This window comes from Dicentrarchus labrax, unplaced genomic scaffold, assembly GCF_905237075.1.
Source record: "Dicentrarchus labrax unplaced genomic scaffold, dlabrax2021, whole genome shotgun sequence".
NCBI lineage: Eukaryota > Metazoa > Chordata > Actinopteri > Moronidae > Dicentrarchus > Dicentrarchus labrax.
Window position 1 is genome coordinate 24,238,835 of NW_026136710.1, and position 26,196 is coordinate 24,265,030.

General features: G+C 40.0%; 1 protein-coding gene across 1 annotated transcript in view; it reads right to left on the reverse strand.

Moving 5' to 3' along the window:
* Window positions 1–257: 257 nt before the first annotated feature.
* The window catches only part of megf10 (multiple EGF-like-domains 10), an 84,724-nt gene continuing 58,785 nt past the window's right edge, over window positions 258–26,196 (reverse strand). The window contains exons 9-25 of the mRNA XM_051412263.1: window positions 19,476–19,688; window positions 18,347–18,521; window positions 14,817–14,937; window positions 14,055–14,218; window positions 13,769–13,871; window positions 12,638–12,784; window positions 9,013–9,147; window positions 8,418–8,546; window positions 8,205–8,333; window positions 7,930–8,058; window positions 7,024–7,152; window positions 6,490–6,717; window positions 5,867–5,982; window positions 5,658–5,781; window positions 5,412–5,456; window positions 5,110–5,319; window positions 258–4,858 (exon numbers count right to left, since the gene is read on the reverse strand). Coding sequence (XP_051268223.1) covers window positions 4,692–4,858; window positions 5,110–5,319; window positions 5,412–5,456; window positions 5,658–5,781; window positions 5,867–5,982; window positions 6,490–6,717; window positions 7,024–7,152; window positions 7,930–8,058; window positions 8,205–8,333; window positions 8,418–8,546; window positions 9,013–9,147; window positions 12,638–12,784; window positions 13,769–13,871; window positions 14,055–14,218; window positions 14,817–14,937; window positions 18,347–18,521; window positions 19,476–19,688 — 2,464 coding nt within the window. The 3' untranslated portion in view covers window positions 258–4,691. The remainder of the gene's footprint in view (window positions 4,859–5,109; window positions 5,320–5,411; window positions 5,457–5,657; window positions 5,782–5,866; window positions 5,983–6,489; window positions 6,718–7,023; window positions 7,153–7,929; window positions 8,059–8,204; window positions 8,334–8,417; window positions 8,547–9,012; window positions 9,148–12,637; window positions 12,785–13,768; window positions 13,872–14,054; window positions 14,219–14,816; window positions 14,938–18,346; window positions 18,522–19,475; window positions 19,689–26,196) is intronic.

The window sequence follows — 26,196 nt, forward strand, 5'->3', positions numbered from 1 at the left end:
TAAAGTATCATCATCATCATCATCATCATCATCATCATCATCATCATAAGAACAATTCAAGCAAATAAGAGGAAATGTCTCTGTATATCACATACTGCATAAGGCCAAATGTATCATTTTTTCCCCCTTGGTACAAAACAAATTAACCTAACATGTGTGACTTGTAGTAATATGTACTTCTGAACAGTATCAAAACTCAAAATGTCTGCCGAAAAATCTTTCATTAAGTGCTCACAAATTCCACACACGTAAAACTATTTCATCATATTATGTCATTTTATTCCAAAACTTTTGAACAAACGGCACTATAATGAAAAACAAAACCCCAAAAAGCGTAATAGATAGAATCCCATGATGGTAGTGGCTAAATCATTGTCACCTTATTGGGGAACAAATGTGCAGTTTGTGTGTAAGTGATTCTTCTTTCAACTGGAGGATTAAAGAACCAGTTAAGATGGATTTGAAAAGATGAATTTGATGTATTTGTTAAACTTCTTCAGCTCTAGCATTCCTGTCAGATCAAACATCTCAAGTCACCCTTTGAATACACAGAAAGGGGAAAAAGACTACAAAATAAAGGCAGTATCTGTAAAAGACTCCCGCTTTTCATAATCCTTCAGTTCAACCAAATGCCACATTTGTTCCGGTTTTCAATTTCCATGGGTGAATGGATTATTATTTTACATCAGAACTGATCAAACTATATACATTATTTTACAAACATTTCAAATAGGCTCAGAATAGCTTAAGACTGCTATTTTAGGCCATTCAGAATACAGGAAAGACAAAAAGAAAAAAATACAATCATTCAAAAGCAAATGTTGTTCTGAACAATTTTCTGTGATACATGACAATGACAATTACAGATGAATAATGTGAACTGTTACTGTTACAGTTAACCTTTCAAAAAGCCAAAGTCCAGCTTAAGCTTGCATTTTATTAGATATGTTCAGCCCTTTAAACTGCACAGTAATAAAGATCAGCAACTGGGTTAGGTCTTATTGTACAGAAAACTGGATTTATGTGGTGATATAAGGATGTTTCCTGAAGTGGTACTATCAGACAAGATGAAGATGTAATTGTATAATTGTAGAAAGAAACATATGGTATCCCATTTTTGCCAATGTGTTGAAAAAAAGGATCCTGTTCGTCACTATAATGAGAAACTTTCCGAAAATAATGACTTAGTATCTCAAATTATGAGAAACATTATCTAAATAATGATTAGTATCATAAAATAATGAGAAACTTTCTCAATATTTTGACATAGTATCTCAAAATAATTAGAATCTTTGAATATTTTGATTTATTATCTCAAAAATCATTACATAGGTGGATGGGCTTCCACATAGATATGATCCTTACCACCGCAGGAACTTCTTTGGGGACAAATTCCTGGAACTAAATCTGGGCTCTGTTTAGGAGGTGATACTAACAGGAAGTTCTAGGTACTTTCAGGGGTTGCCAGAAGTGGGGAGCTGGAGGTGCAGGGAAAATGTTTATTATCCCCTTTCAACTGCAGAAACATAATTTAACGTAACATATAGTGCAGCCATTGTCACAGGTTCTGCTTCTATTTCCACTGTTTGTTGTTTGTAGAACTACATTTGGGTGCTGCTTAGGAGACGACACTAAATGTAAGGTTCAAGTGCTTTCAGGGGTTATCGGCAGTGCTGTCAATCATGATTGGTCAAGCACACATGTCGATACACTGGATTACTACTGGATGGAGCTGGACAACCAAAAAGAAGAACAGCAGAGGACACTTCATTAGCACGTCACCAGCATGTCTAGGCTGTCATTAGTATTTCGGTAAATGAGGCAATGTAGAAGGAGCTGGAGTCAGCGGTTTGAAACTAAGAGGTGGACCACACATACAGAGCCAAAAAAGATTACATGTGCACATGAAAAGAAAAGTTAAAAAAGTTAAATGAACTGGGCAGTATTTTGGGCCATTGACTGGCTTGTGTGTGGGATGGGACGATATGAAAATTTCATGTCATATTATCCTGGTCAGAATAATTGCAATTCACGATATTATCCCGATAATAATCAAAATATACTTAATACTCTTAAATGGCACTAAAACACACACCACTTTATTGTTAAGAAACAAGATTTTTTTTTAATCATTATATACAATAATATCTTATATCATCCCATCCCTACTTGTGCCAGCAGTGCCATGGATTCCCAGTCAGAAATAAATATCTTCATAAATAAGAAAGAAAATCAATAAAATTAGTTAAACTTCTTCCATGCTGTCTGTGTATAGATCAAAGTCTGTTAAATATGGTGGGTATGCATATCCTGCTTTTGCATTGTTTATGCTCTATATATATATTAAACGTCCTGTTTGTAAAATGCAGTGGAAACAAAAGAAAGAACTGTGTACCAAAGACTTTCAAAGTTCTTAACAGTTTACCAGATTATGGGTTCCTGCAGTGGAAAAGGGTTTCCTGAACAATACTGGGCTGATCTACAGTACTCATTGGTCGGATTCCTACATTTGCCATCTACTGGTCTGTATTCTTTCACACAGAGCTTTAAATAATGTTTTTAATAACACTCCATTCATGCATAACAAAAAGTTATTCAGTATATCGACACAATGAGTAAACAATCAAATAAAAGAATGCATTTAAAGCTGCAGTAGGTCACTTTTATGAAAATTACTTTTTGTCATATTTGCTGAAACCTTCACTATATCCCGACAGTAGAACACGAGACAGTTAATCTGTGAAAAAATCAGGTTCCTCTGGCTCCTCCTAGTGCTCTTAATAGTATTTGCAGAATGCCATTCCCAACACTTTCGGTCCCAAAGCTTCAAGTGGCCAACCCAAAGTGTCGGTACTTGACTCCCTGGGAATGAGACTCAACAATCAAGCCAGAGAAACAAGATTTTTTCACAGATTATCTGTCTCATGTACTACTGTCAGAATAAAGGGATAGCTTCAGCAATGACAAGCTTTTATAAAGTTTGTTATCTTGATTCTGCCCACATCGAGATTGGATCTCGATATGAAAATTCAGTAGGCTGTCAACAAACAACAACTCCGTCCAAGAGAAATGATGAGGAATACTTTATGAAGGACCGCTACATACAAGGCAAGGGTCCTGTGACAGATGAAGACATCTGCAGGCTTACTAACTAACTATGCTAATGTTACTTATACTGTATAAAGGTCAGCCAAGTGCTTCTCATCTTATTTTTCATTGTAGTGGTCCCTCGAGAGTCTCCTGAAGCGATGTTTAACTTGCTGGCTAAGATCTTATCACAGCACTAGTTAGCCCTCCAGATGAGTTCAGGCCGATCCAAAAGCATTCAGACTGTGATGTGTTCTGCTTGCATTTACCCTTCCACTAAGGTGTTCTATCTGGTCCAGATGAGATATCCAAATACAGATTACATGTTAATACAAGGTAGGAAACGGGCTCACAATAAACATGGGGCCCCTGGGGCAGTTGCTCGGTTACAAATCCAGCACTGGTTCCACTGTCCTGATCAAATACTACACACACCTTTGTTGATAACTGAAAATTAACTGCAACGGCTGAGCAAGATGGATTTAGTAATCATCAAGTGCAACTCTATGGAAGAACATCCAGCTTAGAAGACCTTTTGTAAATGGTGCAAATGATCATGATGAATTAGGATATTTATGAATTATGGTTTTAACTGTCTTCTATTATTCTGCCGGGTGTGCTGATTAATTGAAAAGGAAATGATCTAAAGTTAGTGCGAAATCAAAAATGGAATATGGAATATTGATACAATGAGAAGGGGCTCAGCTAGGAACCTCTTGGATTTAACAATTTAAGCTACACTGATAAAAATAGTCTTTAAATGGAACTGATACCTTTGGTTAACTCAAATACTAATCCAGCACGGACTGACTGCAATTGATGTCATTGTGATGTGCAAACATCAAAAACACTGTCAGCAGCTAGATTCTACTACTCTGAAACATCTAATCTTTGATATAATTGCTAATATTCCATCAAATTAGCCATTTTCTACTACTGTTGTTACAAAAATAGATTTGATTGGTATTGAATGTTATATGCTAACATCATAAAGGCTTCTGTATGCTTGAAACAAAGTACTCAGATAATTTAACAGCAGCTGAAACCACCATCCTGACAGGGCTGCGTCCGATGATTTTTGTATCTTTCCAAATCAGACAATACAGGAATCTCGGCCACCTTTATGCAGCGATTGGCGATTTGTCGCATTAAGACTACAAGACAGGCAAAAGACGCAGAGTTCTTGGACAGAGATCTGGGAGGCAGTCAGAAGGAGGCTATGACAGGAGGCTTTTCAGGCTGCCTTCGAGTGTGGCCATATGGGGACAGGTAGAAACACTTTTGCCATTAGCAGTGGTGAGACACTTTGTACGAACTGCTTCATTCGAAGCATACTTAGGCCTTATCTCCCAAACATGTGGAATGACTTTTGAAGACTTCATCGCAGTTTACAAATTGTTGTAAAAAAAAGAACAGCTGTACCTCAACACTAACCTCCAAAGTCTCATATACCCACTTTGTTAAAAAAGAAGTCGTGATACATATGATAAGTCAAAGTATAACAGCAAGAAAACGAGTGAAAGTATTTTGTGGGTATAAAGTGTGCCTGTTTGTGGAACATCCAATGCTGGAGCTGCAAGCTGGAGTACTTGGTCTCTGTGCCATCATTCACTGTCCAGCTCCTTGTGGTCTGAGGACAGACTCTCTCTGGCTGGCAGGAGGTCGTAGTGACAGGGGATGTGGCTGTTTTTTGGTAGATCGTATGGATCCTGACCAAACTGAACGTGGCCATTGCTGTGTTCAGTCGGCTGGATGGTGCTCACGGTTGGCTCTGAAAGCAAAGACAGCCGAGTTGGTAGTTACAGGAGGAACACACATTCTGGAGAAAAATGGTTGCTTATTGAGTCTTGTTCCCAGGATGTCAAATACAGACATTTAGGCACCCCAAAGCATCTGTTCTACACTGTAATTGATTTGACCCATAGTACCCACCCCTAATTTGATAGAGCAGTAGAATATGTAGTTAACACAAAGGAAGCATTCACAATGACAGTGATTAAATACCAAATATAAGCTCCTCACCAACTTCATAGACATTCCGGTTAGTGGTCGGGCTACTGTTACTGATCTCAGCGTACGGTGAATCCCGTCTTGCCGGTGATTTCATTTCCACGTAGCCACACTCAGTGTTTTTGGCTGTGAGCAGGGGGGGGTCCTTTATCGTAGCATATGGATTTTCAGAACTGTTGAGGGAACAGGAGCTGGCGTGATAGAGTGTGCCCTTCACCAGATCTGGATCACACGGACAGAGGGAGCCAGTGAGTGGGGAATGCCAGCAATTAACCGAGCAGTTCAGCATTTATTTTTATAATTCTAGGATTTACCACGTAAAGATTTCCCCATGTATCTTCTGTCAACTCCATAAGCTCCTGGTGTGAAGAAAAATGAAAGGAAGGGCAGTGAATGGTGGAAGCAAAAATGATGCAAGAGACCATTATCAACACTTATTATAGAGAGATCTATAGTGGGATGGTGGGATAGAGGCTCACTATGATTTAAAGCCAACAATACACAAAGATTAGAGCATAATGCTGCCATCTGAGTACACTACAATGCATTCAATATCTCACCTAGTTCATTGAAGCAGTCCCCTTGTTTCCAGTCTGCAGGTAGTGTGCCAGTGTTTTCAGCTAGAGGAGCCCTCTTCCTCTGATCCACATTCTTCAAGTTGACAAACAGCTGGTTGCTCTTGGCCTGAAAAATAAAATAAACACATCAGTTCCATACTGTCATGTCTTATAACCACCTCAGTAGGCTCTGAAAAGGTCCGCTTCCATACCTTTCCATATGGACCATTGTTAACATGTGGGGGGCTGGTGCACTGGGTCAGAGTATGGTAGCTGGGGTTGGAGAAGTAGTTGCTGGGGTGACCCTCACATGTTGGTGGATGAGCATCTGAAAAAAGGTGACAGGAACTCTAACCAGGATGCACTAAATGACCAGTTCATTAGTGCTTTCAAAGCATGAGACTCAATCACACTATAATCAGAATCAGCTTTATTGTACAGTATGTGTACATGTACATACTCATACACTCCAGCTTTAAAGGTCCAGTGTGTAGAATGTAATGGCATCTAGTGGAGAAGTTGCAGAGTGCAACCGTTTGAATACAGTGCAGCCTTCCTACCTTGTGTCGGAGAAACTACAGTGGCCAAAAAACGTCCCATTCTGAGGTAACAGAAAAATTCTTATTTTCAGGATGATCAAATTAAAACATATCTATAAAGATTATATTACATTTCTGCCAATAGATCCTCCAAAATGTTACACACTGGACCTTTAGCTGAAAAATCAACAATCAATGAAATACAAGACACATTTTATGGGAACCAGCTGACGGCCCGACATGACTGGGGTGGCACATGTCACTTAGCTGGTTGCAGTTTGAAGCCTGTAATGTACCTGCGATGGTGTAATCAGCAGTGACCCTCAGAGCAGGAGTGTAGGTCACAGCCGGCATGGTGGGCTCTTTGCCTTTCTGCTTTTTCCTGTAGATAATAAAGAGGAGGAGGAGAAAGAGCACCAGCAGCACCAGGACGATGATTCCCGCGATGGCTCCAATCTGATATGTGTCCACCTGCATGGCTGCACTGGTCAGACTGTTGAGGCTGCCCACCACCACTGCACCGGCTGCAGAGAGAGGGTAGAGGCCTTATAAAGTTTGTTGTTCTAAATGAACACTTAGTCAGTTTAAAAAAAAAAAAACTTGACAAAATCTTTCAAAAGGAGATGGCTGTCAGTGATCAAAGTACCAAGGGGATTCCATTATAATAGCCGGACAACTTTTTGTGAATCATATTAGATTAGATTAAGCTTTATTGTCATTGCACAAAGTACAAGTACTAGACCATGAAATGCAATATCTGTCAAAGTAATCACAATATGATATTTTTACCATATCGTGCAGCCCTAATCTACACTGAGGCTTGTCCTCACCTTGGTCACAGCGAGCCCCTTTCCAGCCTGGGTTGCAGTAACATGTACCAGTCATGTGATCACATGTGGAGTTATTTAGACAGTCACACACCTGACGGCAGCCATAACCATACGAACCAGGAGGACACTCTGGAAATATGTAAAAAGTAATTTAAGTCAACTATAACACAAACACTGTACATAAGGTTTCAAATGTATGTGAGCCTGCTTTAGCTTCAGTGTCTTAATGTTTTGATTGTTTGAAGCTTTTGAAACATGTATTTGTATGGGAGTACTTGACTTTCTGAAGTTGAAGCAAATTTAAACACGGAAAGAAGTTGAATTGTCAGTGAAGTGCTGAAAGCAGCTGGAGAATCATTTGAACTACAAATGGTAATGATAGGTGGTGAGTGTGGTAACGTGAATTAAAAAACCTGTTACCTGCCAATGTAAGCAGCAGATCTTTGTGAACAGACTGTCTAATAACCGCAATATCCCCAGATTGCATTAAAAAATGTAAAGCATTGTTGAGTGAGGAGAGACTTTATCACCTTTGTGAAACACTGTGTAGGACAAATTGTTCTTGTAAATTCAGCAAATGTTATACATTTTTATATACATACAGTTTTTTCCTTCTATGTGTAAAAACAGTGTCCCAGCATGTTGGCTGGAGTGCAGCAGGAGAGACGCTCTGTGGTGTGAGCAGGACACACACTTTTACTCCCTCTGGCATCAATAGTTTTATGCATCAACTGATGTGAAAACATCAGATTTCAGAGAAAGTAACAGTGTGTGTCCTGCTCATAAGTTCAGTTATAAAATTCCACAATGCACCACAGAGGTGTACGTACGAGGTAAGTAAGAAAAAGTAAGAAAGGATGAAAGAAGGAATAAAAAGCAGACAGGACGTCAGACGGCGTGATATACTTTGTTCACAGTGTAGTCCCATGAAGCCAGTGCGACAGGTACACTGTCCAGAGATGTGGTCACAGTCTGCTCCGTTCCTACACTGGCAGGTCTGAGAACAGTCCTTCCCATAGAAACCTAATGGACAACCTGCAAGGGAGTCATTAAACGTCAACCAGCTGTAAACCTGCTTCCACTGTCATTTACTACATGTGACAGAAACTCACTTTCAAAGGGGTAAACTGCTGTGTGTGTGTGTGTGTGTGTGTGTGTGTGTGTGTGTGTGTGTGACTGACGTTGTGTACAGTAGAGGCCGGTCCACCCTGGGGTGCACTTGCATTCTCCATCGTAAGCACTGCAATAGGCTCCGTTGTGACAGTTACATGTGTGGATGCAGTTGGGTCCCCACTGACCACGTGGACAAGCTGCAACACAGTGACAACAAGATGTTAGTGTGTGTAACCTTTATATCTTTGTGTCTTATTTATCATTCTATTGAGTGAACGCACGCTGGGAGCAGTCACTCCCGATCCATCCTGGATAACACTGGCAGGAGCCGTCGATGGGGTTGCAGGTGCCGTTGTTGGTGCAGCTGCAGCTCCAGGCGCAGTTCTTCCCAAAGCGACCCCTGGGACACACTGCACACAAGAATCATATTCCATAATGTTCTTCAACTGTATTTTAGCTGCCATCTCAGATACCATCCATGGAGTTACTGGCTTTGAAATCCTGGAATGTAGGTTGCTGATCACTGCGACATTCTTATGACACATACATGGTCAGTATTGTTCTCATGTATTAATCTATGGAACTTTGTTGAGTAGTGTGATACATCATATGACCTAACGTTGTGACCGGTTGAGACATTTACAGCTTATAATTTCCTGCATTGAAATGTAAAATGTGAAATGTCTTCAGGCTCCGATGCTTCCCAAACAGCTCAGATTTTTTTACGGAGACTATTCTCAGTGTCATAACTCAAAGAATACTCAGGGAACAGGACATCTAGGACTAATAGCAAGAGGAAGTTGGGACCAGTATCAGACCTACAAAGCCCGAAGCCTTTCTAACACACTGGAAGCTATGTGGTGCAGGATAACTCACCCTCATTGCACAGTGCCCCTTTGAAGCCCGGCAGACAGTCGCACTGTCCCGTGACATGGTGACAGGGTCCATTACTGTGAACACAATGCGGGCAGGTCTGACTGCAGCGGTGACCGAAGTAACCTGGAGAGCAGACTGCAGGAAAACCAGGAGAAATATAGAGATGAGTTCATCAGGCTGCATGAAGTTGAACTTCTTCCACACATTACCACTGTAGTAGGCTCAGTTTTAAAGCTAGTGAAAATACTGGTACCATATGAAACTAGAAGACCTAGCTTGTCAAGAAGGGGGCTAAATAATGCTCCAAAGTGAAACTCCCACCCTCGGTTTCATTATCCAATAGATTTGAAATCCTGTTCAACTAATAATCCAATGACAACTGCTCTAGGTTGACTATACAGCAGGGGGTCATTGGTCTGGGGGCCATTTCCAGCCCTCCACCCCCCTTCCTCCAGCCTGTGACATGATGTTGAAAGTATAATATAATTTGACACGCAAGATTATTATTTTTTTCTAGTTGTTTCATTAAATTGAACCAACTATTAAATTTAAACTACCATTTATATTAATACAATTAAAATTAAAAAATATTTTGTGTGAATTTGCTGTGTTTGGTGCAAAATAATGACAAAGGTCAGGCGATTTTTATAAAAACAACTTTTTGTTATATTTGCTGAAACTTTCACTATATCCTGACAGTAGTACATGAGACACGTAATCTGTGGAAAACGCAGGTTCCTCTGGCTCTTTCTGGAAGGGCACGTGCCCCACAGTTTCTTTATTATTTTTTAGATTTCAGTGCTATTATTTTGTTATAATATGTACACTACTCACAAAAAGTTAGGGATATTCCACTTTTGGGTGAAATTTATGGAAAATGTAAAAAGTTGATGCTACAGTGATATTATATCATGAAAGTAGGGCATTTAAGTAGAAGGTCAAATTAGGATCACCTGGAAAGGTTATAGTGCATTTTATGTACATTCTGAAATTTCATCCAAAAGCTGAATATCCCTAACTTTTTGGGAGTAGTGTAATTATAGTAAGTTTATATTCAGGCCCGGTTCCATGGAGGTGCAAAAACATGCATTGCACCCTGAGTTTAATAATTTGCACCCTTAATGCCATGGTGTTAATCATCTCTTCATTAGTTAGGAGCGCTTCTTACAGATTCCGTGCAGGCTCACTCAGCCCCACACTTCTTGCAGTAACATTCAACCTTCATATTATATATATAATAATTTCCTAAAAGTTATTCCGTATATATATATCTTCAGTACCTTACCAGCACAATCCTATGAATTGGGAAGGTGATGGTGTACCCTATGTCCTATGTTTTGTAATTTATCTTCTTGTTTTGTATTTTATTGTCTTGTATCTATGTCCTCTGTAAAACCAATAAAGTTGAAATAAGTTGAAGTTGATAAATATGGAAGACAGTGGATCACTTCACTGGTGACACAGTGTTTATTCACATGACTGGTAACTTGTCCAGTGCCTGTTGGTTCTTCAGTTGTGGAGATTGATTGATGCTTGCATGTGTGTGTGTTCGTGTATAGGTCTCCATCTACTATGATGACCATGTGATACAATTTAAAGCTCCATTTAAAGCTAGAAAGTGGACCTTGAGCTTGGCTATATACAGTATATGAGATTTAAAACATTAATAGCAACAAACTGTTAGCTATATAAAGATACAGTGGACTCATGGTGTCTTGAACAGTGAATGACGTCACACTCCCTCTACCTGTGTTGCTATGTGAGTCCCTCCGTTTCTGATGGAGTACAGCGACTGAAACAGCTGTTTTTCTCGTCGGCATTAAGGATTTATTTCCACTAAAATAGAATAGGGGATTGTTGGAATAGTGGAAAGACTAACAAATACAGTTTTTGTGAGTTTCATTTTGTTACTGTCCACTTAGAGTAAAGTTATGTTGTTATGATGATATGCAAGCTAAAATTACCATTTTTGTGTATAGAGTTTGGTAGCGAGCAATGGGGATATTATGGCTGTTTCTGGTTTAACAAAAGGTCTATCTCTGTAGGGATACTTTCAATAATGTTGTCAGACACTGTCAGTGGCAACATCTTTTAGTGAAAGTACTGTGATGGAAACATTTGTTTATTACTTGGCAGCCATTGCAGCCCGTTTCATGACTATTTTCTTAACTAACTTGGGGAAATCAGGGTTTATTTGGTTTTGACGTGTTTTTGTCCAAGTGTGTTTTATGATTATCTGCTAGCTAAAATTACTGGTTTTGTCAATGGAGTCTGGTCAGCCGTAACACCCACTGTTTTGGTCTGAGATGCTAGTGCTCTAGTATGACAGCTAGTGGCAGTGAATTTCACATATAACCTTTAAGCTGTTCAAATTTAAGTTGTTTAAAAAATCTGAGGGTTGTTTTACTTCTTATTTGTTGGAAGTGAATTGAAAAGCTTGGAAAGCTTAAATGAAGTTTTTCATAAAAACAGCATCTTGAAAGGATAATTCTGGCCATCATTTTTATTGGTAATGACAACACTGTGCTCACCAAAGTACAAAACACCCACACCCATTCTAATGCCCTATTTCCTTCCCAGAACCGGGGATCAACACTTCCTGGCTATTGCACTACAGCTGCCTCCCCACCCCTGTAAACGCATGCCTGGGCAGGTGCAGACTAGAGTCCTGCGGGTTGTGGCAAAACATTCAAAGGTCGCTGATCTGTAAGCCATCTGGTTAAGATTTGAAGATGCTGTTCTTTGTCAACTTTTAGAGATTTTGCGATGTTACTTGTGGATTTAATGCTGATGAACAAACTGTGATAATAATTGTGGTAATAATTTGACCCTTGTCTGTTAACTATTTTTATTGTGTTACGGCCGCCGCTTTAGTGTATATTCATTATGGTGTTTCATGTGATTCCCTGTTGAGGATTGGTCCTTCTGGAGCAGAGACCGCCTACTTCCTGGTTGCTGTCCCCTGGCTTCAGTGATTGGTGTGGCTGCAAGTCCACTGAAGCTACCAATCAGGAGACTTCAATCAACCCCAGCTGCACTTAAATAGCTTGTGTGTCCACAGTTCAGGGCGGCTGTGAACTAGTGATCAGTTCGCCTTGCTGTTGGTTGCACACCATTGTGTTAGAGTGTTTGTACTTTCTAGTGTTGCCTGGCTGTTATCTGAGTGGATTCAGCCAGTGCCTTTGTATCTTTTGTGACCCTTTAAGTTGTTCAGTAATTGCTAGTTTGGTTTTGTTTCTAGGTTGTAAGCTTATGGGTGCTGATCTCTTTTTGTTCTTCAGTATTATCCAGTCATTTTCATTTTGTGTACTAGTTACTTGTCAGCACCTGTATAGCCTCTCCTTTGTTGTATTTCATTGTGCAAGCACACTCTCCTTAATTAATTAAAACACCTGATTTTAACCTGAACCTGTCAATTGTTGTATTCCATCTCTTTTTCCAATTCCAATTATATGTTACTGCTCCCCAAATCGAGCTGGGTCGTAACAATTGATATCACATGTTCCCAGATTTCAGCTACTAAGCAGCAGTGATAGCTAGAGTACAATGTTAAATGTTGAAATAAATGTAATTCCTGAAGTCAAGTGTCAGCTGTGTGAGGATGTGCTGCTGATGGAGAACTTACTCCTCTGGCAGGTGGTGCCTCTGTATCCTGGAGCACACTCACAGGTACCTTCGTCTGGAGAGCAGGACGCTCCGTTCTTACAGTTGCAGGGGAGGGAGCAGTTCGGGCCCCAGCGGCCCTCTGCACAGACACTGTCACAGTGGATACCTGCTCACACACATACACAAAGACACACACACACACACACACACACACACACACACAGAAACATGGGGGTTATATGGATCCTCTCCTTTCATTTAATTTAAAGTCCCCCTCCAGTCAGAAATCAGTGTTTCTTCTTGTTCCTACAGTGTGATGTTTGAATGATGTCTGTGCAGAGTTTGACACTAGAATGATGTTTTCACATTCATCTGCTGAAAGTGGAAAGTTTCTCATTGGAAATCTGTATTGAACTATCAAAGTCCATCCCATTTGTCTAGCCAACTCATCAATTGCAAGCAGGGCTCAGCTATCAATCATGACATAAAACCCCCCTTCTTCAAATAACTAATTAAAACCAAACTGATCTGAAAAATGTATATTTGAACATACAACAGCATGATAAGAACTACCCACAATGACAGAAGCTATCTTTGGGAAAAATGTAACGTGTATTTAAAGTTTTTTTGTTTGTCCCATCTGTTAACATGGCAGCATCAGACTTCATGACCTATACTGCAGTCAGCCATCAGGGGGCGATAGAGATATTTTGGCTTCACTTTTAGAGACCTGTCATGTCGTCAATCTTTATATATGTCGATGGCCTACTTTAATAACATCGAACATACTTATTTCATATTAAATTACATTTTTGAGATAAGAACAATAAAAGAGCATCTAATTTTCTCTTTTTCTTTCTGTCAATAACTTTCCATGATGCCGCTATGACTACACCATATGAGTGTGTGTGGGGTTAGTGGATAGTGTCTGTCATATGATGATGCTATCAAAACCTGAAAGTATTGAATAGCATTTGTACATTTTATTGCCATATAGAGTTACATTATAACAATTACAGCCCCATCTCTAATTGTGTCATTCACATGGCTGATAACCATAGACAGCAGGATGTACTGGAAAACTGACATTTAGGTACAGTATACTGTAACGGACAAATCAGCCATGTGCTAATTTGTTATGGGGTCTTACCAGTCCATCCAGCCAGACAACGGCAGTGACCAGTAGAATGGTGACACCCATCAGCGTGACTGCAGTCACAGCGCTCCTTACAGTCCAGACCATACATACCATCCTGAGGAGGACCAACAGTGACACAGGACATAGGCTACAGCAGGAACTTTTCAGGCTTTTAAATTTACATGTGTTGTAACAGGACAGTGACAGTGGTTCTGTGGACTGCTTTAAGAATTGATTGAACCCCTTTGAAATATTTATGGTTGATAAAAAACATCCTGGAGCATTCATATTCTCTCACCTGGCAGTGGAGTTCACACCTGTCTCCTCTCCAGCCTGGAGCACAGGTACACTGACCATCCAATGCGTTACACGCTCCTCCATTACCACACATACAGGTGAGGTTACATCCCAGACCCCAGGTACCACTGGGACAGTTGATGGAGCAGTCTACCCCGTGCCACCCTGAATAGACAGTATCATAATAATTACAACAAAATACCTTTAGAACAGCTTCCTTCAAATAACGCTGACAGAAGTTATGGTGGTTTTGTAAAAAGAATCATTGTGTTTTATCATGGAGAAGCAGGATGAAATATCTTTTTATACTGTAAAAACATAAATATATATTGTATCATTTAATATGAACATGTTTTTATCTAATTAATATTGAATTACAGTATAAAGCCATTCATATGTATACACTGTATATTCACTGCTGACAGAGCCATGTTTTTACTCCCTCTCCTCTTCTCTTGTCCTCCCTCTCATTCTCTCTCCCCATCTTCCCTTGTCCTCCCTTTTGTCCTCCCTTTCCCCCTCTCTCCTCTTCTCATGTCTTCCCTCTCATCCTGCCCCCCCCCCCATCCTCCCTCTCCTCGTCTTTCTTATCTTACAGCCTCTCCTCCTCACAGTTTCTCATATTTCCTCTCCTCCTCCTTCTCTCTCCTCCTATCTTGTCCTCCCTCTCCCTCTCTCTCCTCCCTCTCTCGTCTTCCCTCTCCTACTCCTTCTCTCTCCTACTCTCCTCTCTTTCCTCCTCCCCCTCTCCTCCTCTACTCACCTGGTTTACAGGAACAGGATCCATCCACAGGTGAGCACTGAGCTCTGTTCTTACAGCTGCAGCTGGAGGAGCAGTTGGCTCCGTGTGATCCTGCTGGGCAGGGGACGGAACAGTTGGGACCCTGAGGGGGACACACAGTTAGCTTACCTTAAATGTACAGCTCAACCAACTCCTTGTCTACTTATCCTATAGATGGATGTGTGAGGTGAGATATGATTGGTATATGCGTCATATATACTGTCCCCAACAGCAGCAGAAATGGAAGAAGGAAATCATAATGACTATTTTATCCATGACTAGGTGTTTACTGCTATTGTGTTTTGTTGTTTTGTGTCGCTTACATGGTTATGTGTGCCAGAGTGATGTTCTGGTGCTCACACCGCTCTGTGCTATTGCAATTTAATTTAACATTGCAGAGATCATACTCCAAGTTTGACCATGGCTTTAATAATGCCATGGCCCCACAAAAGGAAAAAAAAAGGGAAAATGTCCGCCAAGTCCACCAGTAGAAATACAGCTAGCTTTGGTGCTAATGAAGCAGAGCTAACTCACCACCAGACGAGCAGGATAGCATGGCTGCAGACATAGCAAAGATTTACAACCAGCACGACAAGAAACTAGAAACTAAATAAGAACAATGTAATGATAAGAGCACATTTTGTAGATCTTATCATGTGCAGACAGCAGGGGGCTTTTCTGGTCTATGAGTCAAGTAAGCTGCTGAAGCCGGAAGCAGTAGTACTTGTAACATGAATGAAGCTCACGTCTTTGATACAGTAAAGTTCTATCTCTTTAAGTAACCAGTGTGTTGTTATTGAAGAACCCACAAACCCCAACAAAACAAACAACAACTACTTTTTTGACTGGAAGAGCACTGCCTTATGCAGGGTTGGCATCAAGTATGTGTCTCAGCTTTCCAGTCATTCCCAATTTATGCAATTCCAGTACTGTTTATGGACCCCAGTATGCTGAAATACTGGTATTCAAATATACTAGCTGAACTGCTGAACTAAAACTGCAGGGTTTTTTGCTCAAAAGCTTCATGGGATTAGCATAAAGTGGTCATGTCTGCAAAGGGGAGACTCGTGGGATATCTTGAGGTCAGAGTTCAAGTGATTCTGTTTGAAAAGGGCCATGCAAGTTTTCCACAAAAATGTAATTTTGGAGCTTTATTTAGTCCCCTTCCTGACATGCTAACATGACATGGTTGATACTAATGGATGTGTTAGGTCATCTTAATTTATATGATACCAGTATCTTCATTCTAGCTTTAAATTGAAATTGAGTTTAGGATAATGGGGTGGCACTGGCCGCCACCTTTGAAATCTAATTGGCCACCCCAGATGCCACAACATTATCCTAAACTCTTCTGTCTTTCAGAGGTTGTAGGGAGATTCAATTTAAGGTCCCGGACACGCCCCTGAAAATCAGCGAGCAAACCAGACGCCTGACCGACGTTGAAAGTCGATTTTTTTGAGGACACTGATTAAGCGTGAAAAGCCAATGCCAAAGCCAACTCGGAGCACAGATGGAAATGTTGGAAAACAATAATAACTATTATTGTACCAACGTTCTGTTGCACTGCATGGCTTGTATTCTGTCTTGAAGAGTTGTTGCTGTGTCTGTTGTCGTTTACTTTCTATAAATTTGATCATTTAATAGGTTTCAAAACATCCCCCCAAAGGACTGCAGTTGAAAATTATCCAGCTGGCTAACACTGCCACATTTACAGAAATGCTGATTAATGTGTGATGTCCTTACTATTAAATAAAGGAGAAATATGCTGCTTTCCCACAGAGTACTGATGTTTCCATGACAAACTGTGAGTCTGTCTATGTGTTAAATCTATAATACTGTATGTACAATTTCCACATTAAAATGTCTGTAAACTCTAGAGCTATGTTCTATATGTAGTTGAGTTGTGTACTTCCTTTATCCCAAATGTTTCCAACAATGTTCAAACTCAGAGAAATCTGTCATTTTATTCAGGTAACGCTGCGTTTCACCGGTCGCCTGTCGATGGCGTCATATCCCCTTTGTGCCTGCGTCAGTGTTGTGGTTGTCTGCCAGAAGCTGTCATACATTGACTGTTGATCCAGTCTGAAGCCACATTGTTACCATCCACTGTTTAGATCTTGGTGCTTTTTAACTCTAGATTTGAACCGGATGAAGGATTTAGATTTTGAAGGAGGGGCGCATGTGGCTCAGAAGCAGAGCAGTTCGTCCACTAATCGGAAGGTTGTTGATTCTATACCAGACTCCTCCCGCCACATGTCGAAGTATCCTTGAGCAAGATACTGAATCCCAAATTGCTCCCGATGCTGTGCATTGGTGTGTGAATGTGTATGAATGTGTTAGTTTCTGTTCGATGGACTTTGCCATCACTGTGTGAATGTGTGTGAAAGGGTGAATGTGGCACGTAGTGTAAAAGCACTTTGAGTGGTCGGAAGACTAGAAAGGCGCTATACAAGTACAGGTCCATTTACCATTTTAGTCATCGGACGTCTGGATCTTAAGTTATCAGAGAAACAAGCTGAGCTAACGTTAGCAGCAGCTCGACTCACAGCTCCTCCGGGACGTCCTTTGTCTGTCCAACAGCGTGGGAGAAAGTGATTTTTAAGGTGGAACTGCTTTATTCAGTGTTTGTTGTTTTTTGTGGGTCTGTTTGTTTTGGAGAGGAGGAGACCTCTGTGGATAATTGGGCTCTCAGTAGAAACCTCCTGAACTATGAACAAATTTAATAAAGAGTTCGGTCCAGACCTGCTCTATTTGAAAAGTGTCCTGAGATAACTTCTGTCATGAATTGGCGCTATACAAATAAAATTGAACTGAATTGAACTGAACACTGAAGGAATCCTAAATGGGAGAAGCTGACTGCAATGATGGTGAAGACAACAACCTATGATCCCATACTAGTTCACAACATCATTGTTATTATTTTAATGTGAGAAACACCATAACGGCAGAAATTACATATAAGTTTAAGTAAAAAGCTGTGGTTAGCTTAGCTTAGCATAAAGACTGGAAGCAGGGGGAAACAGCTAGCCCGGCTCTGTAAAAAACACCTCTACTAACACCTTTAAAGCTCACTAATTAACACACTGTATCTCATTTATTTAATCCATAAACAAACCGAAATGTAACCATGACAATTTGTGGTTTTAGGGGAAGTTACGTGCTGGAACTGTATCTTTGGAAATTATTTATTCATTCATTCAGGCTAAGAAAACAGCATTTACTTATATTGTTATAGTTCTGCTGCCTCTAGATGTTACTAAAGAGCTGTGCTTTCACTGATAGCACCTTTAAGGTGTACTGAGAAGGTACATGGAGCCTTGCACTGCAGAACATTTCCAGTAGATCCATTTTAAAGATTCAGTTCAGAAAGTATCCATGTCTAGTCTGGCCTGGGTTTGCTGGCGGTTGAGCCAGGGTTATGATATGTTGATGAGGCCACACGAACCAGCCACACACGTCATACATGCTTTATAAACATTATATAAAATGAAAGAAGAAATTTGTTTATTTACCGTGAAGCCTGGGGCACAGATACACTCTCCACTCACACTGTGGCAGTCGGCACCGTTCTGGCATTGGCACACCTGCTGGCAGGACTCGCCATAAAATCCAGGAGTGCATGTCTCATTGCAGTAGAGGCCTGACCAACCAGGCTGACATGTACACTCTCCTGACATAGGGTGGCAGCTGGCGATAAGAGAGGAACATGTACCATAGTTACAGGTTGTACTCAATCATTTAGATTTAGCTCATACTGTAGTTCTGCTACTGCTTCCCACCTTTCTGGAACTGCATCTATTTTATTTAATTGATATTTTTGACAAGACAAGAGATCATAACAGATGTTACTCCCTCTGTTCTGAAAACACAGACTTAACACTTAACAAACACAGCAAATGACTTAAGTCCACGAACACACACACGTTCTCCTTAAATAAACCCATACTGCGTACTCACAAAACAAACATCCAGTAAAGTAAAAAGAAATAACAATTTATTTGTAACTTTTATAAAAATAACCATTTGTCATATTCACAGAAATGGTTATAATGTAACTCTATATGGCAATAAAATGTACAAATGCTATTCAATACTTTAAGGTTTTGATAGCATCATCATATAACAGACACTATCCACTAACCCCACACACACTCATATGGTGTAGTCATAGCAGCATCATGGAAAGTTATTGACAGAAAGAAAAGGAGAAAATTAGATGCTCTGACAGTAGTACATGAGACAGACAATCTGTGAAAAAATCTGGTTCCTCTGGCTCCTCCTCCATGATGTTTTCCATTCCCTGCCAGAACGGTGGGAATTATGTGCAGTAACACAGGTGGACTCTGCCTGTATTGGTTGGTGATTGTGTTTGACGGACAGCTGGCCCACCTGACACAGCGCTCCCATTGAGAAGGAGCACAACAGCTGTTCTCTGTAACAACACATGCAGCCGCCAGCTGTGCCAGCCTAACTGATCACTCTGTCTACAGGATCAGCCATCACAAAGGCAACAAATGAAAATGTCTTCCTCCTTATGTCTGTCAACACTTTAATTTGAAATACACATATTTTAACACACTGATAGAAATATTTTCAGCAACTGACTGACCAAATTTAAGTATGAAGACCATTCCTGCATACCTGCGTGTGTTCTGGGCATAGCACGGACACTTCCTGTCACATCGTAGGCCGTAGTTGCCTTCAGGACACAGCCGGATGTCACATGTCTCCCCTGTGTATCCTGGCTCACACAGACACATTCCGTTGGTGTGGTAGCACTTACTGTTGTTCTTACAGCGACACGTCTTTGCACAGCCAGCACCATAAGTACCAACCGGACACTCGTCCTGGCACCTGTTCACAGCAAGAGACACAGTGATATCCATGGTCAGTTATTTGAAAAGGTGGAGGTGATCAATAACAGATCTCTCAAGGGAATTCAATATCTTTCTATGTTGCTACTGTTACTGTTACTGTGACTTAAGAATTATGCTTATATTCATACAGAACAAATCTGCTTTTGGGGTATTGCCACTTGGATTGAGTTCTATATCATCATGTTGACAAATAGTATCTGTAAAATGTTGACAAATTAGTGCAAACAATATCTGGTTTCAAATGCTGTCAAATTTAACACATTCATTTAGATTAATTTTAAAAAATAACATGCTAAAAACACATAGAATTTCAGGAGAGAGCCTGGGTATATGGGGCTTCAGCTCCAGGTGAGTTTAAAGGCTTCATGCCACCCTCTGGACACCGCATGAATATTTCTCTAAATCCACCCCTGGCAGTAAAAAGGACACATACACCGATCAGCCATAACATTGTGAGCACTGACAGGTGAAGTGAATAACACTGATTATCTGGTTATCATGGCTCCTGTCAGTGGGTGATATATATTTGGCAGCAAGTGAACATTTTGTCCTGAAAGTTGATGTGTTAGAAAAAGGAAAAATGGGCAGTGTGAGGATTTGAGCAACTCTCTTGGATGCCCCTATGGTAGATAAAATATGATAAAGTGCCCTCTATGGTCCTAATCCTAACCATGACTAGGCTGTTTCACCATAAATGCATCACAACTTTCTGCATGCTGGTACTCTTTTAACTGTTTAGGCCCCTGCCCCTCGAACAACCTGAGCCTGCCACTGTATTTCAGACCAACCACCAACTCAAGCTGGATTTGAAAATGAAAAGTACTATCCCATCATTTAGAGCAGGCAAGAAGAGCAAATATGAACTTGTTTTCCTGATATTTTAAGGCTAAACCAGACACATCTCTACAGTACATCCATTCTGACAGCACAGTTGAATTCATTAAGTCCGGTTCATATATTGAATCATCCACATTCTTGCAAAGCACTGCCAAAATGCAGGGCAATTATTTCCCAGTTGGTGGTGTCCCTTCTTCCCCAGGGGCAGATAATGCTCCCCCTCTTCTGTTAATGGATTCCAGTGGGTTCGGGTGTGGCACGGTCGGCCCAGTCAAAGCAGGGCTGTACCGTGATGTTTCACTTCCCTCAAACCCTTATTTACTCATAAATGTGCACTTGGAAGGGCTATTCCTGTCTCGTCACTGGTCTGCTTAAGTATATGGTGTGCACTCTCTGATATTGCTAATTATATGGGCCTGAAGCCGTGCGTGGCGCTCTGCTGACATTTGTCTGTGAAAACACTGACTGGGCCTCCTGTTCTGCTTTGGGAGGATGTGGCAGAGTTAAGCAGATACAGATGATCAGAATTGGAATTTGTTTGTTTTACTTTTAAGCTTGTCCTAATCAAGTGCAGTGAGGACAACCCGGTCGGGATAGACAGATATTGTTTGTCAGGGCCCATACAGACACAGATTAATAGCTTTCAAGGAAACTGATAACCAATATTTAGAACCAACATACATTTGCAGTAAAAAATAATAATGTTAGTGTCCAAATTTAGAATAACGAGTGGAGGATGTCAACATTGGCCTTGCAAAGTGCAATTAGCCATTTTCAAGCTATGAAATACTGATTTTCATAAATTTGGTAAGAACGTCAACACAAAAACATGCAGTCTCGAAATGGGAATGAATACTGGCACTTCTGATTTTTGTACAAATGAGCACCCTTACTTCTTATTGGGTACCACCACCACTGATCTCACTGAGGTCCCGGATCTTATCAAGCCCGATGAAATTAATCAATTATCTAAATTACAAACATGTCTTAAGGACATAAAATCCTGGATGAGCTGCAATTTTCTGATGTTAAACTCAGAAAAAAACGAAATTCTTGTTCTTGGCCCCAAAAATCTTAGAGACTCACTGTCTAAAGATATAGTTACTCTAGATGGCATTAACTTGGCCTCTAGCACCACTGTCAGGAATCTTGGAGTTATCTTTGATCAGGATTTGTCATTTAATTCCCACATAAAGCAGACCTCTAGGACTGCCTTCTTTCATTTACGTAATATTACAAAAATTAGACACATACTATCACAGACAGATGCAGAAAAACTAATCCATGCATTTGTTACTTCAAGGCTGGATTACTGGAACTCTTTATTATCAGGTTGCCCCAATAAGTCCATTAAAACGCTCAAATTGATTCAAAACGCTGCAGCACGAGTACTGACAGGAACTAGAAAAAGAGATCACATCTCTCCTGTACTAGCTTCTCTGCACTGGCTCCCTGTAAAATTTAGACTAGAATTTAAAAAGAAATGGTTATAAATTCTTCTGTCACTGTATGATGTGCATTAAGTGGTGCATTGGGTGGAGTAGGAGCATGTTGATAAACTTTGACCCGAAAAGCGCTGACCTTTGTGGGTGCAGCCAATCACTGTTGAGCACTGCTTAAACTGGAAATTTATTGAAAACATCATACTGAGGTCGAGAAACTGAACTTGCAAGGAGGGGTTTAGGGGTGCGCGTCAAACCATCAAAGCCCTTGGAAATATACTATTCAATTCAATTCAATTGAACTTTATTTGTTTAGCGCCAATTCATAACAGAAGTTATCTCAGGCCACTTTTCAAATAGAGCAGGTCTAGACCGAACTCTTTAACATTATTTACAGAGACCCAACAGTACCACCATGAGCAAGCACTTGGCGACAAGGGCAAGGAAAAACTGCCTGTTAAAAGGCAGAAACCTAGGACAGATCCTTCGGCTCTAGGTGGGTGGTCGTCTGTCTCGACCAGTTAGGGGGAGAGAGAGAGAGAGAAAGAGAGAGAGACAGACAGAGACAGAGAGAGAGACAGACAGAGACAGAGAGACAGACAGACAGACAGACAGGTGCACAGCAACAACAGTATTGGTATCCTCACCTATAAAGCTCTTCATGGTCAGGCCCCTTCATATCTTAAAGAGCTCATAATACCCTATTACCCCTCTAGAACACTACGTTCTCTGAATGCTGGGCTACTTGTGGTTCCTATAGTCTCTAAAAGTAGAACAGGAGCCAGAGCCTTCAGTTACCAAGCTCCTCTCCTGTGGAACCAGCTTCCAGTTGTGGTTCAGGAGGCAGACACCCTCACCACATTCAAGAGTAGGCTTAAGACATTCCTCTTTGATAAAGCTTATAGTTAGGGCTGGATCAGGTGAGTCCTGAACCATCCCTTAGTCATGCTGCTATAGCCCTAGACTATCGGGGGATTTCCCATGGTGCACTGAGCTCCTCTCTTCCTCTCTCTTTCTGCACTCATTCATGTCCCATTAATGCATGTTACTAACTTCACTTCTTCCCCGGAGTTCTTGTGCTTTCTCGTCTCGCATGTTCTTATCGATCCTGGTGGAGCCTCCTGCCATGGTCCTGCTAGATTGCCATTGCCAATACTGTTGTTGCGTTTTTAGCGTTCACTGACAGAGCTACAGCATCAAACAGTGTACACAGAGCAGGAAGTAAACCGGAAATGAGTCAGTACGCTTACCGTAGCACGTCCTGAACTTCTGTTATGAATTGGCGCTGTTACAGAAAAATGTAATCACTCCATCATTTTTTCCCATTAAACATCGGTGTGAATTTTTGGCATGATTACCACATCAATTCTTGAGTTTTGATCAAAAACAATATCTGACTATGTCATTTTGAGGTCACAGTGACCTTTGAGTCAAAAATGTCACCAATTCGTTGTCCGACCTATTGTGAAATATGGTCATCAGCTCTTAAGTTTGGCCAAAAACATGTTTGTGAGGTTATAGTGAATGTTTGTGCCAAATATGAAGAAATTTCCTTGAGGTGTTCCTGAGATATCGCGGCCACTGCTATTGCTGGCGTGGAGGCATAAAAATGTAAAGACACATACAGCACAATAATGTTATTCCTTAAACTTTTTATGCCACATTTTAGAATACTTTCATACTGTTTGTTGGATACGTGTTAATAGCACCATAAATCTGATGATTGATGCTGTTCCAGGAAAACCAGGGTGAGCATCTTTTGGGATACAAATTACTGTATACTGTATGGCAGTAGTTCCCAACTCTTCCAACTCGTCCCCACTAGGGGTTGCCAAAGCTTCATACAGGGTCACAAGGCCTTCTTGATTTTAAGGCGTACTAGAAAACGTATATAGTTTTAGAAAAATATACAGTAGGCGTATATCTCCAAATTTCATTAATTTCTGTGAAAGAAACTAAATTTAACTCGTTTTCTTTTAAACTGCACAATTTCCCAGCTCTCCCTCTGCTCTGTCAATGCCGCTGTTGCCCTGCATCAGTATTACTGCCTGCTGTGCAGTAAGCTCCACAACCACCCCAGCATCCACCTGTAGGCTCCGGTTAGGGGTTAAGGTATTTGCTCATCACTTCCCAATATCTCTATGTAAACATATCTGCGGGGAGTGATGAGGTCGGAGCCTAGACGCCAAAATCTAAATATGCTATACTGCTATAATAAACAGTGTTGGGCAAGTTACTTATAAAAAGTAATTAGTTACAGTTACTAGTTACTTCCAAAACGTTACTAAATTAGTTACTCAGTTACATATTACTTCAGAAAGTAAAGTAACGTAACTATTGCGTTACTTTCAAGTACATTTTTAAATGCTGTGACCCCACCTTTAATGGAACTCAAAATACATGTGCATGTTCAATTATTTATGATAAATCTTAATATTATAATGAGATGGACACTTAATACAATACATTATTAACAGAAACAATGTACACAAATCTAAACTATTTTAATGTTGCTGACAAAGTGAGACTAGCCTCCAATCAAATGCCATGTATGTAGATATTGTGTTTATATAGTGGATCGATACAAATAACACTAGATGTTTTGGAACTTTTGATATTTATTGCCCCTCAACAGGCCACAACTGGGCAAAATTCAATTATGCTTGTTAAGCACTATACCAAAAATAAATAACAAATATATACACTCTTTGTAGTGCAAATAAAACAAAAAAAAAAAACTTCAGACAATTGGTAGATATACTGTACTTCAAGTATTTTCTTCCTCGAAAAAGTAGAACAGTGTAACAATATGAGGTGCTTTCAATCTAACTGAAAAGTACAATGTATAGCAAAACTAAGGAATCCAAATATAAATAGGTAATACATAAGAAATAAAAAATACATCTCCATAAAAATAAATCTCTTTCTCTGGCCATTGACAATCTCACTTCAAGAGGCTGCAGCCAGCCAACAAATAAATCTAAATTAAATGATGCTCTTTAAGCAATGTACCAAACATGTATTCAAACAATATATACACTCTTTTTAGTGCAAATGTAATAAGATGCAACACAACTCGCCATACCTGTCTCTCGTTGACTGACTCGCTTGTGTTGTTCGTTGTGTGTCCGACTATGCGTGCTTTCGAACACCCGCCCAACTCTACCTCTGATTGGCTTACCATGAAATTTTACTCAACCTCAGCCAGTCGTCAGCATTTATGCGCTTGTCTCATGCACTGCCCACTAACCAAGAAAGAACAGTAAAAAAAAAGTCTTTGCCTCTCGGCTCAGAGATCTAGTTGGTCTGATGAAAAAAACTGCTTTAATTATAGTAACGCGCCGCATTGTTTGGCAGTAATGGTAACGCCGTTATTCATAACGCCGTTATTCCCATCACTGATAATAAACATTTCAAACGTGGGTTGTCTGACTGAACTTATCTAAAAAACTGTTGAAAGTGATTACATGGAAATTTTGAAGTAAAACTAACTTAATTATGTAAGTTTAATAAAACATTCTTGATCAAGTAGCTTTAGTTATTTTAAATGACACTGACTTCAATTTAAAATCTTTGTAGTGTGAAAAAAAAAGTAAAAGTACTTAATCAAGAAAGAGTTAAAGTAACGTATCATTAAATGTATACTTTATTATTATTATTATAATTATTATTTATTTATTTTGTATTATTGATCTAAACTTTGATGAACACCGGTTAGAACAATGGCCTAATATCAGGGAGACAAAAACACTGACTTGATCAAAAAAGCAGCCTTTTAAGTATGTATAATTGTTAAAAAACAAAACATAATACAGACAGAGGATTGTTACGGAAGCCCTAAAGGGCCATGTATTCATACATTTTATTTCCTCCGTTTTCCCGTGATAACGAGTTAATTTCATTTGTTTTCTCGAGATAACGGGATAATTTTCTCGAGATAACGAAACTTACTTAAAATATGTTACATTAAAGTGTTTCATGCGCCAATGATGAATAAAAAACATACTTAATATCAAGCATTTCTACTGCACCAATGTGGAGAAATTCAACAATAAAATTCCATAATTACATTGAATTTCTCCACATTGGTGCAGTAGAAATGCTTGATATTAAGTATGCTTGTAGTCTTATATGTGTAGAAGTCAGATATACCATCCATAGCCAGGAATTATTGAGCAATGTGTTTTTACTGTACCTCAAATATGA